Source organism: Stenella coeruleoalba, assembly GCF_951394435.1.
Source record: "Stenella coeruleoalba genome assembly, chromosome: 18".
Lineage (NCBI taxonomy): Eukaryota > Metazoa > Chordata > Mammalia > Artiodactyla > Delphinidae > Stenella > Stenella coeruleoalba.
Window position 1 is genome coordinate 16,489,476 of NC_137164.1, and position 17,967 is coordinate 16,507,442.

Here is a 17,967-nt window from a genome sequence, read left to right on the forward strand (position 1 = left end):
TTGGTTAAATTTTCATGTGCCACCCAAAACTGTCAGTCTCCAAAGCTCCATGGCAAATGTCCCTGACACCGGCCAGGCGTGCGCGCTGTGCTGCGCGAGCTCATTGTCTGGCTGTCAGCTTTTCAATGCCGGCCCTGTTTTCATGGCGAGACACACTCAATTGGCCCAGGAACTCTTCAGCGGCGGGCAGAAACTTGGCAGGGGGCAGGAGGGCTTCTCAACCTGGTAGCAAGTTTTCTGTTTGTTTTAATTTGGAAGCAGAATTGCCGTGGCCATCTGGAAACACTGAGGGAGCTTGTGCTGAGCAGCGGGGACTACGCTTTGCCCGGGAAACATTTGAGATACTCTCTTGGGTTGGTGGCCTGAGTTGCCTGTGAACGGGATTCTGTTTCTCCATCCAGGGCATCTCAGGGACACCTTTGAACCAATTTATCCCGAGTGGCTCTGGACTGAAGAGAAGACATTCTGCGATGCTTTTCCCTTCCATGTGGTATTTGATGAATCAGTAAGAGGCCCTTTCCCTCTTGAACTGTGGATAGGCTGGGGAGAGGAGTAAGTCACATAGTCTTTTTTTTTTTTAATTAATTAATTAATTAATTTATTTATGGCTGCGTTGGGTCTTCGTTGCTGTGTGTGGGCTTCTCATTGCGGTGGCTTCTCTTGTTGTGGAGCACGGGCTCTAGGCGCACGGGCTTCAGTAACTGTGACTCCAAGGCTCTAGAGCGCAGGCTCAGTAGTTGTGACGCACGCGTTTAGTTGCTCCGCGGCATGTGGGATCTTCCCGGACCAGGGCACAAATCTGTGTCTCCTGCATTGGCAGGCGGATTCTTAACCACTGCGCCCCCAGTCATATAGTCTTTTACGGCTGGGGGGCCTTTCAAGTCCCTGAGGAGTACCTAGGGTTTGGGAGGCTAGGATTTAGCTTGGCAGGACCACTGCCTTCCTTTTCATTGTAGCATCCTCCAGAAACCAGAACGCAGCATCTTCTTGATAGGCACAGAAGGGAGCAGTGCCAAGGGGTTTGAACTAGTGAGTGCAAGAGCAAGTTTGCCGTTAAAGAAAAAGGAAATGACACTGAAATCACTAGAGACAAAAGAACACAGTAGCAATGGCAGGGTGGGATTCTCAATGTGACCACTCCCCCCATCCTTGTGGCTACCATGGATGGCTCAATTCCACCAAGCTTCTCTTTCTGCATCTTGAAGGTGGAGGAGAGGCCTGTGCCCACTCACGCCATTGTCCTGTGGGAGGTGTGACAGATGGTGACCATTGAAGTGTGGTCATTATCAATTTCCTTGGATAAAATTGATGGATAAAATTGATTAAGTTGAATCGATTATGGACTCATTCAAAGGGCAATTAGGCAAAATAAATTGGTCCAAAAATTATCAGTTAAAACGCCTTCAGCCATTTTGATTTCCTCTGATATTTATGTGAATGCACAGACATGTCAAATCTTCACCCACCAGTGGATGCTGGATACAGATTCTCTAATGTTTACTCACTTGAGGGTCATCTCTGATTGCAGAGAATTTATGATCTAACTAAGGAAATCAAACACCCCTATATGAAACAACCAGGGAATTATAAAGCTATGTACTGTGGCTTTTCCCCAATGCCATGAGGATATTATTATTATTACTACTATTAACATTTAAAATTCTGATCTACTTAAACACTCCCTTTCTTTTTAAGTTTTGGGCATAGAAACCAAAAATTTAATGACACTATTCCATAAGACTAGGTTGATTTCTGCAGCCTGACAGAGTGAAGTTAATTTAAATATTTCTGGATAACCTGGGCTGGCATTGGACTTTTTATGTAAAGGATGCTCGTTTTGTTTTTTCCTTCTGTGTGTTCCCTGGAGATGGCAGTGAAAGTTGTCTCCCCACCTCCACGATGGGTTCCTTCACCCAGACCTGGGCATCAGATCCAACTACAGTTTTTTCTGGTTTCTTTATTAGTTAATTCCAAAGAAAGAAAGAGACAGAGACAGACACAAAGACAGAAAGACAGAGAGGACTGAAGCAAGGGAAGAAATATTATCCCCATCGAGAGCTTTAACCTCTGTTTCTTGTTAGTCAGAGAAATGCTGTGCTTTCAGGCACTCTCATGCAATTATTCTTTGCTCTTTCAGAGATTAGCTGCAGATTTGCTTTTTAAAATAATATTTATTGCTTCCATGGTATTTATTCCATTACTGGCCCTTTTCCCCCTAGCAAGTCACAAATCATGGGCGGATGCTATTTCTAGGGGAAAGTTTACGTGCAGGTTGCTGTCTCTTCCGTGGTCTCATGTGTGTCCTCTGTGGATAGCTGTGGGTCAAACAAGCTGCAGTGAACATTCAGAAGTACGTCCCGGGACTCCAAACCCAGAAGATTCGATTAGATGAGTACTTCTCCATCGTCCATCCCCAGGTTACCTTCAACATCTGCAAATTTATCAACAATTTGTCCTGAAGGCGCAAAGGGAGATGAAGCCTGCAGCATGGAGAAGTCAGCCTGCACTCAAACTCCGAGGTAGTAACTCCTTCCTCCTCGTTGCTTTCTGCTCTGGGAGACTGGACAAAAAAGGGAAGAAGCAGTTTTCTAATTGCCTGAAGAAAGTTGGATAAAAATTGGGGGACTACATTGAGAGCACTATATATTTTTTTCCCATTTGGCTTAATCTATAGTTAACAATATATTTTATTTCTTCAACCATGTCTAGTTTAGACATGAACTCTAATTATATTTATATATAATTATAAAATTCTGGTCTGTTACCAAAAGTTTTAGAATGCACGCGCAATTATTTGTACTCTTGAAATGGCCTGTCCTTTATACAGCAACGTGATCATCTGACCTACTGTTAATAGGGCACATGTTTTGTTTTTGGATTTGTTTCAATTGTGGTGAATTTTATATAACATAAAGTTTACCATTTTAACCATTTTTGAGTGTACAGTTCAGCAGTGGTAAGTACCTTCCCAGTGTTGTATAATCATCACCACCATCCGTCTCCAGAACTTTATCATCTTGTGAAATTGAAACTCCATTAAATACCAGCTCCTTGTTTTCCCCTCCCCCTGCCCCTGGCAACTACCACTCTACTTTCTGTCTCTATGAATTTGACTGATTTATGTACCTCATATAAGTGGAATCATACAGTATTTGTCCTTTTGTGACTGTCTTTTTTTCACTTAGCGTGATGCCTTCAAGGTTCATCCTTGTTGTAGCATACGTCAGAATTTTCTTCCTTTTTAAGGCTGAATTATTATTATATTATTCCCGCATGTATAGACTACATTTCACTTATAATTCATCTGTCAGTGGTTAGTTGGATTGCTTCCACTTTCTGAATAATGAATAATGCTGCTATGAACATGGGCGTATAAATGTTTTGAGCCCCTACTTTCAATTCCTTTTAGTGTATATCCAAAAGTGGAATTGCTGGTTCATTTGGTAATTCTATTTTTAATTTAGTGAGGAACTTCCATACTGTTTTCCATAGCTGCTGCACCATGTTATATTCCCATTAGTAGTTCACAAAAGTTCCAATTCTCCACATCCTCATGGACACTTGTTATCCTCTGTTATTGTTTTTTGGTGGGGTTTTTTTTTTTGGTTATTTTGATAATAGGTATTCTAATGGGTATGAAGTGGTATCTCACTGTGGTTTTAATTTGCATTTCCCTAATGATGTGATGCTGAGCATTTTTCATGTGCTTATTGGCCATTTGTATATCTTCTTTGGAGAAATGTCTATTCAAATTATTTGCCCATTTTTAAATCAGGTTGTTTGGTTTTTTATTGTTGCGTTATAGGAGTTCTTCAGATATTCTGGATATTAACACCTTATGATTTGCAAATATTTTCTCCCACCCCGTGGGTTGCCTTTTCACTCTGTTGATTGTGTCGTTTGATGCACAGAAGCATTTAATTTTGATGTTGTCCAATTTACCTATTTTTCCTTTTTGTTGCCTGTGGTTTTGGTGTCACATCCCAGAAATCACTGCCAACTCCAACGTCATGAAGCTTTTCTCCTACGTTTTCTTCTAAGAGCTTTACAGTTTTGGCTCTTACATTTGGTCTTTAATCCATTTTGAGTTAATTTTTTATATGATATAGGGGGCACATATTTTATATGATATGGGGGCACATATTTTGAGCTTTCTATTGGACTGACAATAGTCAGGTATTCTAGGCACAGACACAGGCAGAGCCATGGAGACATTGGAGAGGAAGATGAAATGTTCTGGGAACCCTGAGTGAGTTGTACAGGGAGTGATGGGAGAGAAGGCTGGTGAGATGAGGACTTGAGCTCTATCATGTCACTGGAAATACTTTTAAGTGTCTGCTGGGATCAGATTTGAGATTTAGAATGATCACGCTGGAGCCCTGTGAAGGATGGACCAGAGCATTGAGAAGATGGAGTCTGGGAGGCCAGGGGAGACTGTTCCTGGAGAGCAGGTGAGAAGTTTTGAGTGCTGAATGCAGTCAGGCAGTGGCTCTGGGGTGATGATGCGGGAACAGATTTAAGGCAGAAATTGGTGACTGGATGTAGAGGTTGAAAAAGAAAGACTATTGGGGTAATTATTAATTTTCTTGCTTAGGTAACTGGGTCATAAAGGTGTGATTAACTAAGAGAAGACATGATGTAAACACCTTGAGGGCAGCTTTGTCAGTTTGAGTTGCTGCTGTACCCCCTTCCACACCTAAAACAGTGTGCCTGGCTCATGGTAGAAACTAAAAATGTCTGTAATAAAAGAATTAAGTTGTGAGGCAGAAATAGAGACACTGATGTAGAGAACAAACGTATGGACACCAAGGTGGGGAAAGCGGTGGAGTGGTGGTGGTGGGATGAATTGGGAGATTGGGATTGACGTATATACACTAATATGTATAAAATAGATAATAAGAACCTGCTGTATAAAAATAATAATAATAAAATTAAATTAAAAAAATAAAACAAAAACAAAAAAAGAATTAAAAAAGAGGAGAGTTACAGTGGGGATTGAAGGCAAGTTCAGTTGTAGACATCCATGTATAAATACCTAATAGATAATACAATAATTTAAAAAACAGTCATTGCTGGGAGTGTAAGTTGTCACAATTTAGAGGGCAATTTGGCAATATGTATCAAAAATCTTAAACATGAGCATATTTTTGTCTAAGAATATATCCTTTAACAAAATAGCTACACTTATGCACAATGATGTACCTCAAGCTTGTTCATTGCAATGTTGTTTGTGGAATGATAAAATAGACATAATATAATCAATGTTAGCTTACTGCTTAAGTAAAATACAGTATAATCAATGTACCCAGGAAAAAATAATACCTATCCATATTTAATGCTATGGAAGAACACCTATTACATAATTTAAGTGAAAAACTGAGGTTACAAGAAGATGGCTGATAATCCCAATTTTGGGTAGTAAAAAGATATACCCTCAAATATTAACTGTAATTATCTCTGATGTGATTATGGGTGATTTTTATTATTTTCTCCCACTTTTTTCATTTTCTTTCTTTTTTTAATTAAAAAAATTTTTTTAAAATTTTTTGGCTGTGTTGGGTCTTCGTTGCTGCATGCGGGCTTTCTCTAGTTGTGGCAGGCAGGGGCTGCTCTTTGTTGTGGCATGTGGGCTTCTCATTGTGGTGGCTTCTCTTGTTGTGGAGCTCGGGCTCTAGGTGCGCGGGCTTCAGTAGCTGCAGCGTGTGGTCTCAGTAGTTGTGGCTCACAGGCTCTAGAGCTCAGGCTCAGTAGTTGTGGCACACGGGCTTAGTTGCTCCGCGGCATGTGGGATCTTCCTGGACCAGGGATCGAACCCCTGTCCCCTGCATTGGCAGGTGGGTTCTTAAGCACTGCGTCACCAGGGAAGTCCCCCACTTTTTTCATTTTCTGTGGTGAATGTCTACTGCTTTCATAATAAGATAATAAACATCTGTTGTTAAAAATAATAGGCATCCTGAGTCCAGGAAGCAAGGTTTCTCTGTAAATTCAGATTCTGTGTCAGCCCGGTGGAGGATGTAGTTGGGGAATGCGAAAAGAGAACACCAGCATCTAAAGAATGAGTGAAAGTCTTGAAGGAGAAATCAAAAGAGGTGGGGGAGATCTGAGTGAAAGCAGCGTCAGGAAAGTCCTAGGAAGTGAGATTCCAGGAAGGAGGGTTTGCTTAACACCCTCAAAGAGCAGAAGGGCTGAGTGAGGAAAGGACTACAGACTTGTGCTGGGGGAGGTCGCTTGGAGGCCGTGGACGGGAGTCAGCTTAAGGTCAAAAAAACAGAGTGGAGAGAGCCATTGTGGAGAGATGGGGAGAGGAGTGCGTGGAGACAGGAAGTACAGATAACTCTCATGATATTCGGCTAAAAGGGAAGGAGTTGAACTGTGCCGTGGAGAGAAGGACGTGTTCTGAGTGGTGGTCTGGTGCGCTGCGTCATTGCCTGCAGGTGACATGCTGCATTGTCCCGTTTCTCTCCGTGGGGGGAAGGCCAGATGATCTGGATGGAGTCCATGTGGTGCATGATATACGTGTGCTCCCCTAAGCTCCACAGCCCGCATGAACTGGAGGAGCGCCAGATGCACCTTTCCGACATCGCCCCCATGATACCACCAGGGGCCTCGTCCTCCTGAACCAGTGGCGCCTGGAGGAGATTGAGCTGTCCAGCCAGCTGGAGAGGAAGAAGGAGGAGCTGCAGGTCCTCTCCAAGCACTCGGCCATCGAAGAGAAGAAAACGGAGACCTTGCTGTACGCCGTGCTGCCTGAGCACGTGGCCAACCAGCTGAAGGAAGGCAGAAAGGTCGCCTCAGGTGAGGAGTGCCCTGCCCTTAACAGTGCGTCTTGGTGGTTAGGGGCGCCGGCTCTGAAGCCAGACAGATCTGGATTTGGATTCTGGCAAGCAACATGGTCTTGGTCTAATTACTTAAGCTGCATAGCCTAGTTTTCTTTTCTCTACATTGAGAATAATAAAAACAACGCAGTGACCATTGATGGGCGTTCTTCACTACAACTGAAAATGATACACTCACACACTAAATAAATCATGGGGTGCCTCTAAGGACCATTCTGGGAGAACAAGGCGTTTCTGGAGGACGAATGCCATGTTTACTCCAAACTCACTTTCCATTTGTCACCGGCGAGTGTTCATTCACCAGACAAGCATGGGAACTTGCCAGGGTGCTGTCCCGGGTCCTGGGGACCCAAAGAAGCTCTTAGTCTTGTGGGTTTGACAGATACACACAGAATACGTTTATGGGGGTGGGGTGGCCGACAAAAAGGAAATTTATGTGCATTAAGGAGAAATTATTGTGCCAGCATCTCTGTTAGACATTATACGTATGCTTTCTCACTTAATTTTCTGAACATTTCTGTGAAGGAGGTGTTATTAGCCATAACAGCTAAGAAAATTCACTCCAGTTTATGAGTAAAAGAGCTGGAAACCAGTCAGAAGTCCATTTAACTCCAAAATTCGTATGTTTTCCACCACGTAAGTTACTGTGGAAACATAGATAATATGGAAATTAATAATATATAAACGTCAGAAGAGAAAGACAGGGGTGGGTGTGCGTGCGAAGGCCGATATAAAACGTGTGGCACTTGAGTTGGGCCTTGAGGCTGAATTTCAGCAAGAAAATGAGGGAAAGGCATTTGAGGAGAAGGGCACAGCAAGCGCCAAGGTAAGGCACCGTGAAGGTCAGTACTGCAGGGCGTTATCCCTAGAACAAGAGGGTACATGGCGAAGTGGTGCTTCTGAGGCTGGGCAGGTATGCCTCTGGTAGTAATCTCCCCTTCGAGTAACTTTCCCTTCCCTTTGGGTCTCCCATAGTTCAGGCTCTGCCTTGGCCCACCTGCCAAGGTCTTCTCTGTAAGCCCGTACCCACCCAATCCATCCTGTCATCCCCCAGCACTCTGCATGTCTTTTTTTTTTTTTTTTTTTTTTTTTTGCGGTACGCGGGCCTCTCACTGCCGTGGCCTCTCCCGTTGCGGAGCACAGGCTCCGGACGCGCAGGCTGAGCGGCCATGGCTCACGGGCCCAGCCGCTCCGCGGCATGTGGGATCTTCCCGGACCGGGGCACGAACCCGTGTCCCCTGCATTGGCAGGTGGACTCTCAACCACTGAGCCACCAGGGAAGCCCACTCCGCATGTCTTATTGAGTGTTTGTTTGCATTCTGACTCCTCACTAGACTAGGAGCTCCTTATGGGCAGGGACCCCGTCTGCTTCACAGTATAAGATTCTCCAGCATGATGACCAGATCATAAGAGACAATAAATGTCTGGTGGGTGGATGGTGAATGATGATGGGCATTCTGGCTCCTTTACTCCAAGGCACAGTCAGATTTGGTTCCCAAAGGGCACTTGAATACAGAATTGGTAGAACTGGTATTCTCCATCCTTGGCTATCACTGACACCCGGTTTATGTTGCAGGAGAATTTAAAACCTGCACAGTTCTCTTCAGCGACATAGTGACATTTACGAACATCTGTGCTGCCTGTGAACCTATCCAGGTGGTGAATAATGCTGAATTTAATGTACTCCAAGTTCGACAGGTTAACCAGTATCCACGATGTCTACAGAGTAAGCGTGTGGTGCTCTGGGGTGCGTGTCCCTGTGTGCCTAGGCAGGTCACGTACCTGGCGGTGGGTCCTCATTTTCCTCTCGCCTCACTGGTCTGGGGTTTGGTGTGGATGAGAGTGGGGTTGGGAGGAAGAACTAAAAAGGAAGTAGAGGTATTTTAGGATTTTAATTTTTAAAAAATCCTCTTATACTACCCAATGCTAAGCTTGCCTTTGAGGGGCATACTGTTTTCCCAGATAATAGTACTCCTTCATTTCAGCAGCAAGTCTAACCTAAATAATGTGGGTATAATACACAGCATCATACAATGACCCCAGGAGCTTTGTCTTCTCTGGGACTTGTCTCCACCAAAAGCAGAAAGCCCTCTTGGCTCCCTCATGGCTGTTTCCTGAGTCATTTTTCTTCTCACCTTTCCCCTCATGCCCCTAGAAAATAACCACCAGCTTTAATATGGTCCTTCTATCAATACATGGAAAATGACAAAAATATTTAGTGTTTAGTGCATTAAGAAAACCCTCTGAATCCCCCCTTACCGCTGCTCCTTACAGGTGGAAACAACCTGATGCTTATATGGTGGTAGGGGGTGTACCAGTGTCTATTGGAAGCCACGCTCAAAGAATAGCTAACTTTGCCTTGGGGATGAGAATTTCTGCAAAAGAAGTGATGAATCCTGTTACTGGAGAACCCATCCAGGCAGAGAGCAGCTGAGTTCTTTGCTTAATACCAGCCACCTCGCACAAAAAAGTGGAATTCTGTTTATTAGTCTGCTCGGATGGTTACTGGGTATGTGACAGTAATTAAAATGGGTCATTTCTCCCAACTCGTCTCTTCTCTTGCATATGTTACTAAGTAATAGAGATATTAGTCAGGATGTTATTCTCTCAAATTTGAGAAGAGGCTGTGGAGCTCGGGATTGTGATGCGATTCACACTGGCTTCCTTTGTCCATGACCTAGGACAGCGCTGAGCGCGTCTCCTCACTGACTTTGTAGCACTCGATCCATAGGGAGCCAGCTCACTTCTAATTCCTGCCTTTTTGTTCGAGTCTTTCAACAAGTGGTTCAGGTTTACTAAACAGCCCACTTTTCTTCGCTTAGGGAAGTTGTATATCCAGCATGCCGTCTGACAGGCTTGGAACTCAGGCTGAGGTGTGCAACTGTCTCCAGCCAGCTGTCCAGACACCGGGGTGCCATAAGATATTCAGAATAGCTTTCCCTTCAGCACGTGGCCACGAGCGACACATCTGCTCGCCTTTCTCACAGGAATACAGGAAGCTACTCTTCCACGTACGGAAGTCTGTTCACAGTGTAAAAGCTGGACATGTTTGGTGATGAAAAGTAAATGTCTTCTGTCTGCTCGGCTGATCCTAACTGCCTCGCGGTGGCGTAGAGCAGTGTCTCAGTCTTTTAAAATCTAGATCCCTTTCCCACTCCTGTCAGTCAGATCTGCAAAATAAACAGCCAACTAAAAATAAATAAAGCCAATTATAAGATGGAATAGGATTTTCCCCAATGATAATCCCTAGGTAGGAGATTCTGAAAATGCACCACGTTCGCCATCACCTCAATAATTTAGAAGCTGAGAAATGCTGCAGGTCATGGTTATGGTGTCCATGGCAGCCTTCAGAGTAAAAGCTGGCCATGTATCATGTCCATGATACCGGCCCATTGCAAACACACAGATACAGCTGCTGTATAAAACCCCCAATGTAATAAATTAAAAGATCAAGATGGGGGGTAACGAGGGAGAAGAGATAAGGTGGTCAGATACGAGATAAGTGTTTTGGTTAAAGAATTCTAATGTAAGCTGTTGAAGAATAATTGAAAATATACTGTTGTGTAAATAGACAGCATGTGTGTCTGTTTGTGAAGGAGGCGTGGCAACAGAGATAATAATGGTGCTACACCAAAAAGAATGAAATTTAACAATGAATTCCTGGAAACTTGCGTAGTGGATTTACCAAGAAAAACACAGGAAACGATGTTATCAATTCTAAGATAAGAATAGGGACATAGTTAAGAGCATCATTAAATATCCACCAGAAAATGTATATCATGTGGGTTTATTTAAGGAAGTGGGGGAGAGGGCTGGAAACCTTCTCTCTCTTAAGAGAATTGTGCTGCTACTTCTACAGTTTTAAAATTAATATTCATTGAGATCTTTTATTCTTTCATTCATAAGGCCTTTAATACACATTTGCTGAGGTCACACTATGCATGAGTGCTATGTGCTTTGAAGGATTCAGAGAAATGTACGGTAGATTCTTTTTCCTAGAGAAATTTATAATCTTATTTTAGGGAAAAGAAAATCTAGCATGAAAAGATGAAAAGACAAGTAAGTCTGACTGGGATATTGAAAGCTGCAAGAGAATTCTGTTTCCATGCCAGTAGTTAAAAAAATTTAAAAATCACGTAGCAAAGAAATATAAATGAACCAAATTCCAGAAAGTGGCAAACCCTTTTGAGGAGGACACCCATGACTGATTACATTCATCCCTTATAGAGCCCCAGGAGAAGTAATCTACCAGAGGTGAGGGTAAGAAGAAACCAGTCTAAAGTTTAGTGAATTTTTTTTTTTTTTTTTGCGCGGTACGCAGGCCTCTCACTGTTGTGGCACAGGCTCAGCGGCCATGGCTCATGGGCCCAGCCGCTCCGAAGCAAAAGTTTAGTGAACTTTAATGGTCACCTTGGAGCTGGAATAACAGGTTAGAATCCCAAAGGGCCCGTCTTTGTTAAGTTCTAGCCACAGAGTCTGTACCCATTTACCAACTTTTTCCCCACAGGTCTTCACCAAATGCATAGGTTCATTTGGTCAAAGGCTAGGGATAGGGGAGGAGACCTGAGAGAGATCACCAGTTCCAGAGGAGTGTGGGCCTTTCCCAAATGCAAGGCAGTGGTCCATGGAAGGGTAATATTAGAGCCGGAGAACTAAGACAAGTTGCTCTGAGGTGCTCTTGACCTTCACCTAGTGCACTACAATGACCCTTTGAAGTCTGGGGGCAGAGAAGAATGGTAGAGAAAAATCTCCCAAGGTGCAGAGAGTCCAGGTGGGAGTGAAGAACAAGGAGACAGCCCAAAATCTCACTGTTGGGCTGTAAAGCAGAAAAAGATCTCCCACAATTCACAAAGCTGGAAGCTTGGCTGGGGTTAGCATAAGGAGGTCCTCAGAACCTTGGTGGTGCTCAGATCCTATGTCCTGCTGGAGAGAAAGTCCTGATCCAGCCTTCATAATATTTAAAACCAGTGCTGCATAGCGAGGACATGGAAGCAACTTACGTGTCCATCGACAGATGAATGGATAAAGAAGATGTGGCACATATATACAATGGAATATTACTCAGCCATAAAAAGAAATTGAGTTATTTGTAATGAGGTGGATGGACCTAGAGTCTGCCATACACAGTGAAGTAAGTCAGAAAGAGAAAAACAAATACCATATGCTAACACATATATATGGAATCTAAGAAAAGATGGTTCTGATGAACCTAGGGGCAGGACAGGAATAAAGACACAGATGTAGAGAATGGACTTGAGGATACAGGGAGGGGGACGGGTAAGCTGGGACGAAGTGAGACAGTAGCATTGACATATATACACTACCAAATGTAAAATAGATAGCTAGTGGGAAGCAGCTGCATAGCACAGGGAGATCAGCTCGGTGCTTTGTGACCATCTAGAGAGGTGGGATAGGGAGGGTGGGAGGGAGGTGCAAGAGGGAGGAGATATGGGGATATATGTATACATAGAGCTGATGCACTTTGTTATACAGCAAAAACTAACACAACATTGTAAAGCAATTATACTCCAATAAAGATGTTAAAAAGAAAAAAGTGCTGAATGGAATCTAACAGTATCTCTGGAAAAAGCCCTGACTTAACTAAAATACAGATTCAATTCACTCAGTTTCCAGTTTAGCAGTCTGCCAGAAGAAGGGGTATAAACTTTTCTGAGGGGTAGATATTACCTATTTCAGTCTCCACTGTACTTTTATACAATTAAATTGTTAAAAATATGAGCTGTAAGAAGAAATGAGAAAATGGTGGTGTGGTGTGTAGCCAAGAGAAAAATAGTCAATAGAAGCAGATCCAGAGATGGCCAGATGTTGGAATTATCAGACAGTCTTTAAAATAACTTTGATAAATATTTTAAAGAATCTGCTGGAAAAGGGGAACAACACATTTGAACTGATGAGATATACATATACACTACTTATCTATCCATCCCATGGAAGTGAAAACCAAGATGTCAGAAATCAGAAGAATTCAATGTATGGGCTTAAAAGCGGCTAGACACAGTAGAGGAAAGGATCAGGAATTTTGAAGTCAGAGCAATAGAAATTATTCAAACTGACACATAAAGAAGAAAACAGGGTGAAAAAAGTGGAATAGAGCATCCTAGATCTGCAGGATATCAATTGGGCTACCATATGTGCACTGGAGTACTAGAAGGAGAATAGAATGAGAATGGGTCAGAAGAAATATTTGAAGAGACAATGGTTGAGAATTTCCCAACACTGATGGAGGATATCAACCCACATATTCAAGAGCTAAAGAAACCCAAATTGGATAAATTCAAAGAAGGGCACTTCTAGTCAAATATACCAAAATCCCCACCCCAGTGCAATAAGGCAAGAAAAAGAAAAATAAGACATAAGTATTGGAAAGGAAAAAGTAAATTTATTGTTATTCATAAACCAAACTGGTGCACCTAGAAGATCCTATAGGAACTGCAGTAAACTACCAGATCTTGTAAGTTTACCAAGATCACAGGATATAAGAGCAGTATACAAAAATTAGTTGAATTTCTATATACTAAGGATAAACAAATTGGAAAATAAAAATAGACTGTTTCAAATGTTGAAAAATAACAAAATTGGAGGACTTACACTACCTAATTTCAGGATTTATTTTAAAGCTGCAGTAATAAAGACAGTGGAATTGGCAGAAGTATAGACAAATAGATCACTGGTGCAATATATAGTGCCCAGCAATTGACTACTTATTTAAGGACAATTGATTTTTGACCGAGGTACCAAATCAGTTGAGTGGAGAAGGAATCTCTTTCTTAAGAAGTGGGTTCTGGGCTTCCCTGGTGGCACAGTGGTTGAGAGTCCGCCTGCCGATGCAGGGGACGCAGGTTCATGGCCCGGTCCAGGAAGATCCCACATGCCGCGGAGTGGCTGGGCCCATGAGCCATGGCCACTGAGCCTGCGTGTCTGGAGCCTGTGCTCCGCAACGGGAGAGGCCACAACAGTGAGAGGCCAGCGTACCGCAAAAAAAAAAAAAAAAAAAAAAGTGGGTTCTGTTACAATTGAATATACATATGGGAAGAAAAATGAACCTCAATCCTACTTCACTCCATTTATAAAAATTAATTTGATATATATTACAGACCTAAATGATAGAACCATAAAGTTTCTTGAAGGAAATATGAAGAATAGCTTCATGACTTTGAAGTAAGCAATGATTTCTTAGTGCTTCAAAAAGCACAAACTATGAAAGCAGAACAGTGGTTAACTTCATTGTTCTAAGCCAAATTGTGTTCCCTTTGAAATTCATATGCTGATGCTTTAACCGCCAGTACCTCAGAATGTGACTGTATTGTGAGATAGGACCTTTAAAGAGGTAACAAGTCAAAATCAGGCTGTTAGGGTGGGTTCTAATCCAATCTGACTGGTGTCCTTATAAGAAGAGAAATTTGGATACATGAAGAGATACCAAGAATGTGTGTGCACAGAGAAAAACCATGTGAGGACACAGCAAGAAGGCTGCCATCTGCAAGCGAAGCAGGGAGACCTCAGGAGAAACCAAACCTGCTGACACCTTGATCTTGGACTTCCAGACTCCAGAACTGTGAGAAAGTAAATTTCTGTTGTTTAAACCACTCAGTTTGTGGTATTTTGTTAACTCTAGCAAACTAATACATTCATTGAAATTAAAAATTTCTGCTTATTAAGGAAAATGCATATATAAAAATCACAGAATGGGAAAAATATTTGTAATACAAGTATACATCTGCCTTGTGATCCAGGAATTCTATTTCTAGGTATTTTCCTGAGAAAAATGAAAAATGTACGTCCATGAAAAGATCTGTAAAAGAATGTTCACAACAGCTCCAAAGGGGAAATAACCTAAATGTTTGTGAAGAGAAGACTGGACATAATAAATTGTGATATATTCTTACAGTAGACTAATATTTAGAAATAAAAGAATGAACTACTGATACATATAACAGTTTGGGTGAATCTTAAAAACATTGATTTGGATAAATGAAGTCTGATACAAAACAGAATATACTATATGACTCCATTTATGTGAAGTTGCAGAACAGGCAAATTCATCTCTGGGAGAAGAAATAAGAAAGTGGTGACCTCTGCAGGGAGGGATGGACCTTAACTGGAAAGGGGCACAAGATAATTTTGCAAAGGTGATGGACCTAGTCTGTATTTTATTTTGGATGGTGGCTACAGGGATATTTGCCAAACTCGTGGAGCTAAATACTTTAAGGTCTGCATTTTATGTATGCCTTTTATGTAAATTATACCTTAATTTAAAAATAAAAACAAGAGTATCTGATGGTCCCTTTTCAGTGAGATTCTCTCTGCAGATTGGAGTGGGCATCCCTACGGCACCAGTCTTGGCAGGTGTCATGGGGGACAAGATGCCTCGGAACTGCTTGTTTGGTGACACTGTGAATACAGTCTGTAGGATGGAAAGTCACGGGCTTCCCAACAAAGTGCATCTTAGCCCCAGGGCCTGCAGGTAACCATTCACTTATTCATGCCTCTCTTTGTCCCTTTTCTTCCAGAACGTACAGAGTGCCTAGTAGCCACCAGATGGGGGTAGTGGAGGAAGCCTGTGTTTTTCCTTCCATGCCACACTTACTGAGGACATTGTGGCAGACAATATTGTTGAGCCTCTACTATAAGATAGTTTTTGCTCTCAAGGAGCATATGGTGCAGTTCAGGGATTGGCAAATTATAGTCACAGGCCGTATCTCGGCTGTTGCTTGTTTTTGTAAATAAAGTTTTATTGAAACACAGCCAGGATCTTTATTTACATATTATCCACGGCTGCTTTCATGCTACAACAGCAGTTGTGTCTGTATGGGATTAAAGCAGAAGATAATCAAGTGAGACGGTTTTTACTTCTATTTAGGATGGAAGAGACCTTGGTGTGCTGGCAGGCTGAGGGGAGGTGGCAAGTGAAGAGGGAGCTGAAGATAAGGGAAGAGGTGGTCCAGGGCGCCAAGTGTTGAGGAGGTAGGAAGGGAGCGTGGGTGGGATGCCCTTGAACAAGACATCCTCTCAGGTTGGGGGAAAGGATGGGGTGTGGTCAATGGGATGAGAAGGTGCAGGGTCTCCGCTCTAAGGGTTGTAATTTTGTGGATGAATCACGTCACGAAGTAGGAGGCATGGTCAGCAGTGTGAGGGTGGGGAGGGCAGGTTCTAAATGTGGGAACGTGATGAGCATGGTGAAGGTCTGCAATCTCCACAAAACTGGCCAAGGACGAGGGAAGGTTGATGAGTGCTGAGCCCTGGCTGAGGCAGCTGGCCATGAATCTGAAACGTTGCTGGTCTGCACCATTCTGTGGTTTGTCTCCAACATCTCCCAGCGGCCAGTAAATACATAGCAACTCCACGTTTCGTAGTCATCCCGCAGCCCTGTCCCTTTTCATGGTCCCCTCCCTGTACTCCTCTTCTCGCATCACCCTTCCCATTGCAGCTGACTCTCAAGTTGCAGACCTGCGATCTTTGGATATCAGGGGCATTTTTCTTTTCTCTGGGCAGAGCCCTGGAAAATCAAGGTTTTGAAATAATTGAGAGGGGTGAAATTGAAGTGAAAGGGAAAGGGAAAATGACCACATACTTTGTGATCCAGAACTTGAATGCTTCAGAGGATGAGATCATGGGGAGACCTCAAACTCGGCTTGATCCTGAGGGTAAGCAAAAAAGATAAGCCTCGTCATTTGTGCTGAATGTTTGTTTTTGTTTCCTCACTAACAACTTCAGCTGCATTTAGTGAGCTCCTTGGGTTTGAGGGCCAGCGTGGGTACCATCCCTGCCCACGCCCACGCTGCAACCTTCCATTTGGTAACAGCCCCAAGGATCTGTGCGACCAGTTTGCCCTGAACACTCTTCTGTTGCATCCTGGATGTTAGGATGTCTCTTGAGTTGGCCTAATGGAACCAGCCTAAAGGGTCCCTCATGCGTTTGTTTTCAAGGTTCTTCCCTGTCCAAGGAAGGGGCTTTTCTCTCAGCCTCTCCTGCAGCAGGGGAGGATTTCCCTCTGCTCTTCAGCCTCCAGGGAGGCTCCAGACAGGCTTTCTTCACACACTGGCAGCTTCCACCTTCCTCATTGTCTGTTGGCTTTGAAAACAGGGAAGTAAGACAAAATCTGTGACTCACCTGGCTCCAGTGACGGCAAGAGAGTGAGCTTAGGTTAAAACACCATTTGGCTGGAGTCCACCAAAGAGGCCTCCTTCAGCTGTATGAAGGAGCGCATCCCCCCACACGGTCAGGGTTTCTTAACAACCGCCCTAGTTAATGCTGGGAAATGCTGACCTCAAGGGGAGACTCAGTAGCCAAAGGCAAACCTTCCTGAACCTCTGAAGCAAACTGGTGAAGGAAATGGATTCATTCTGTCAGGAGCTAATCTTTAGCTGCTCCTGGGGCCTGCAGAGGAAAATCTCTAAATCCAGAGGTTCCTCGTTTACGTAGCTAATTTAGGAAGGATGTCTCTTTGGGACAAATGAATTATAGTTACTGTTTTTAAAAGTGGGGCTATACCAACGAAGAGATAGAAATTTGAAAGCTTTTTAATGGTTTTGGTGGTGCTGTCATTCCGATAGCAGCTCACCTTAGCATGCCTGTGAGCTGTGACTGGTTTGGGCCACATCTTATTGCTGGAGACACTTGAGATAGAAAGACCTAAGTTAAAAAGTAGAAATAGCTTTGGCTAATAAGAACCAGGAGCCACCCTCATTAGAGTTTCTGAATTTCTAGGCTCTGGGCACTTCACCCACCGACATCGCTGGTGCTTCTCACCAGCTGGTCCTCCCCACAGGACAGAGGGCTGTACAGGGTTAACAAACTAGGTGTTCCTAGCTCAAACCCGAGACCACTTCCTCCCAGACACCCCCCTGCGGGTGGCTCTCAAGCTGGAAATATGAGAAACAGGATTCTAGAACATGGTCTGTGTCAGTAGGATCTAACCCACTTTCAGTTCTGAGCTGGAAACAAAACAGAAATGAGTAAGGATGTCTTGGTTGAAAATCTCAAGATGGACCCTGAGAAAGAGGACAGGAGAGGATGTGAAAAGGGCGGACGGGACAGCCCCTCCCGGACCCCAAACAGTGTCTGGTGCAAAATGGGAAAAGGCACCCAGGTAGGTAGGGGGTAGGTAGCC

At 43.4% G+C, this 17,967-nt stretch overlaps 1 protein-coding gene across 1 annotated transcript in view; it reads left to right on the top strand.

Annotated features, from left to right (window-relative positions):
• The window catches only part of LOC307176852 (guanylate cyclase soluble subunit beta-2-like), a gene marked incomplete at both ends in the record, with an annotated part of 33,326 nt that extends 16,808 nt beyond the window's left edge, over positions 1-16,518 (top strand). Inside the window, 11 exon segments of the mRNA XM_079903341.1 lie at positions 402-505; positions 2,316-2,445; positions 2,448-2,519; positions 6,476-6,583; positions 6,586-6,795; positions 8,413-8,501; positions 8,503-8,562; positions 9,111-9,121; positions 9,123-9,255; positions 15,167-15,321; positions 16,350-16,518. Of these exon segments, the coding sequence (XP_079759467.1) occupies positions 402-505; positions 2,316-2,445; positions 2,448-2,519; positions 6,476-6,583; positions 6,586-6,795; positions 8,413-8,501; positions 8,503-8,562; positions 9,111-9,121; positions 9,123-9,255; positions 15,167-15,321; positions 16,350-16,518 (1,241 nt within the window).
• Positions 16,519-17,967: the final 1,449 nt, after the last annotated feature.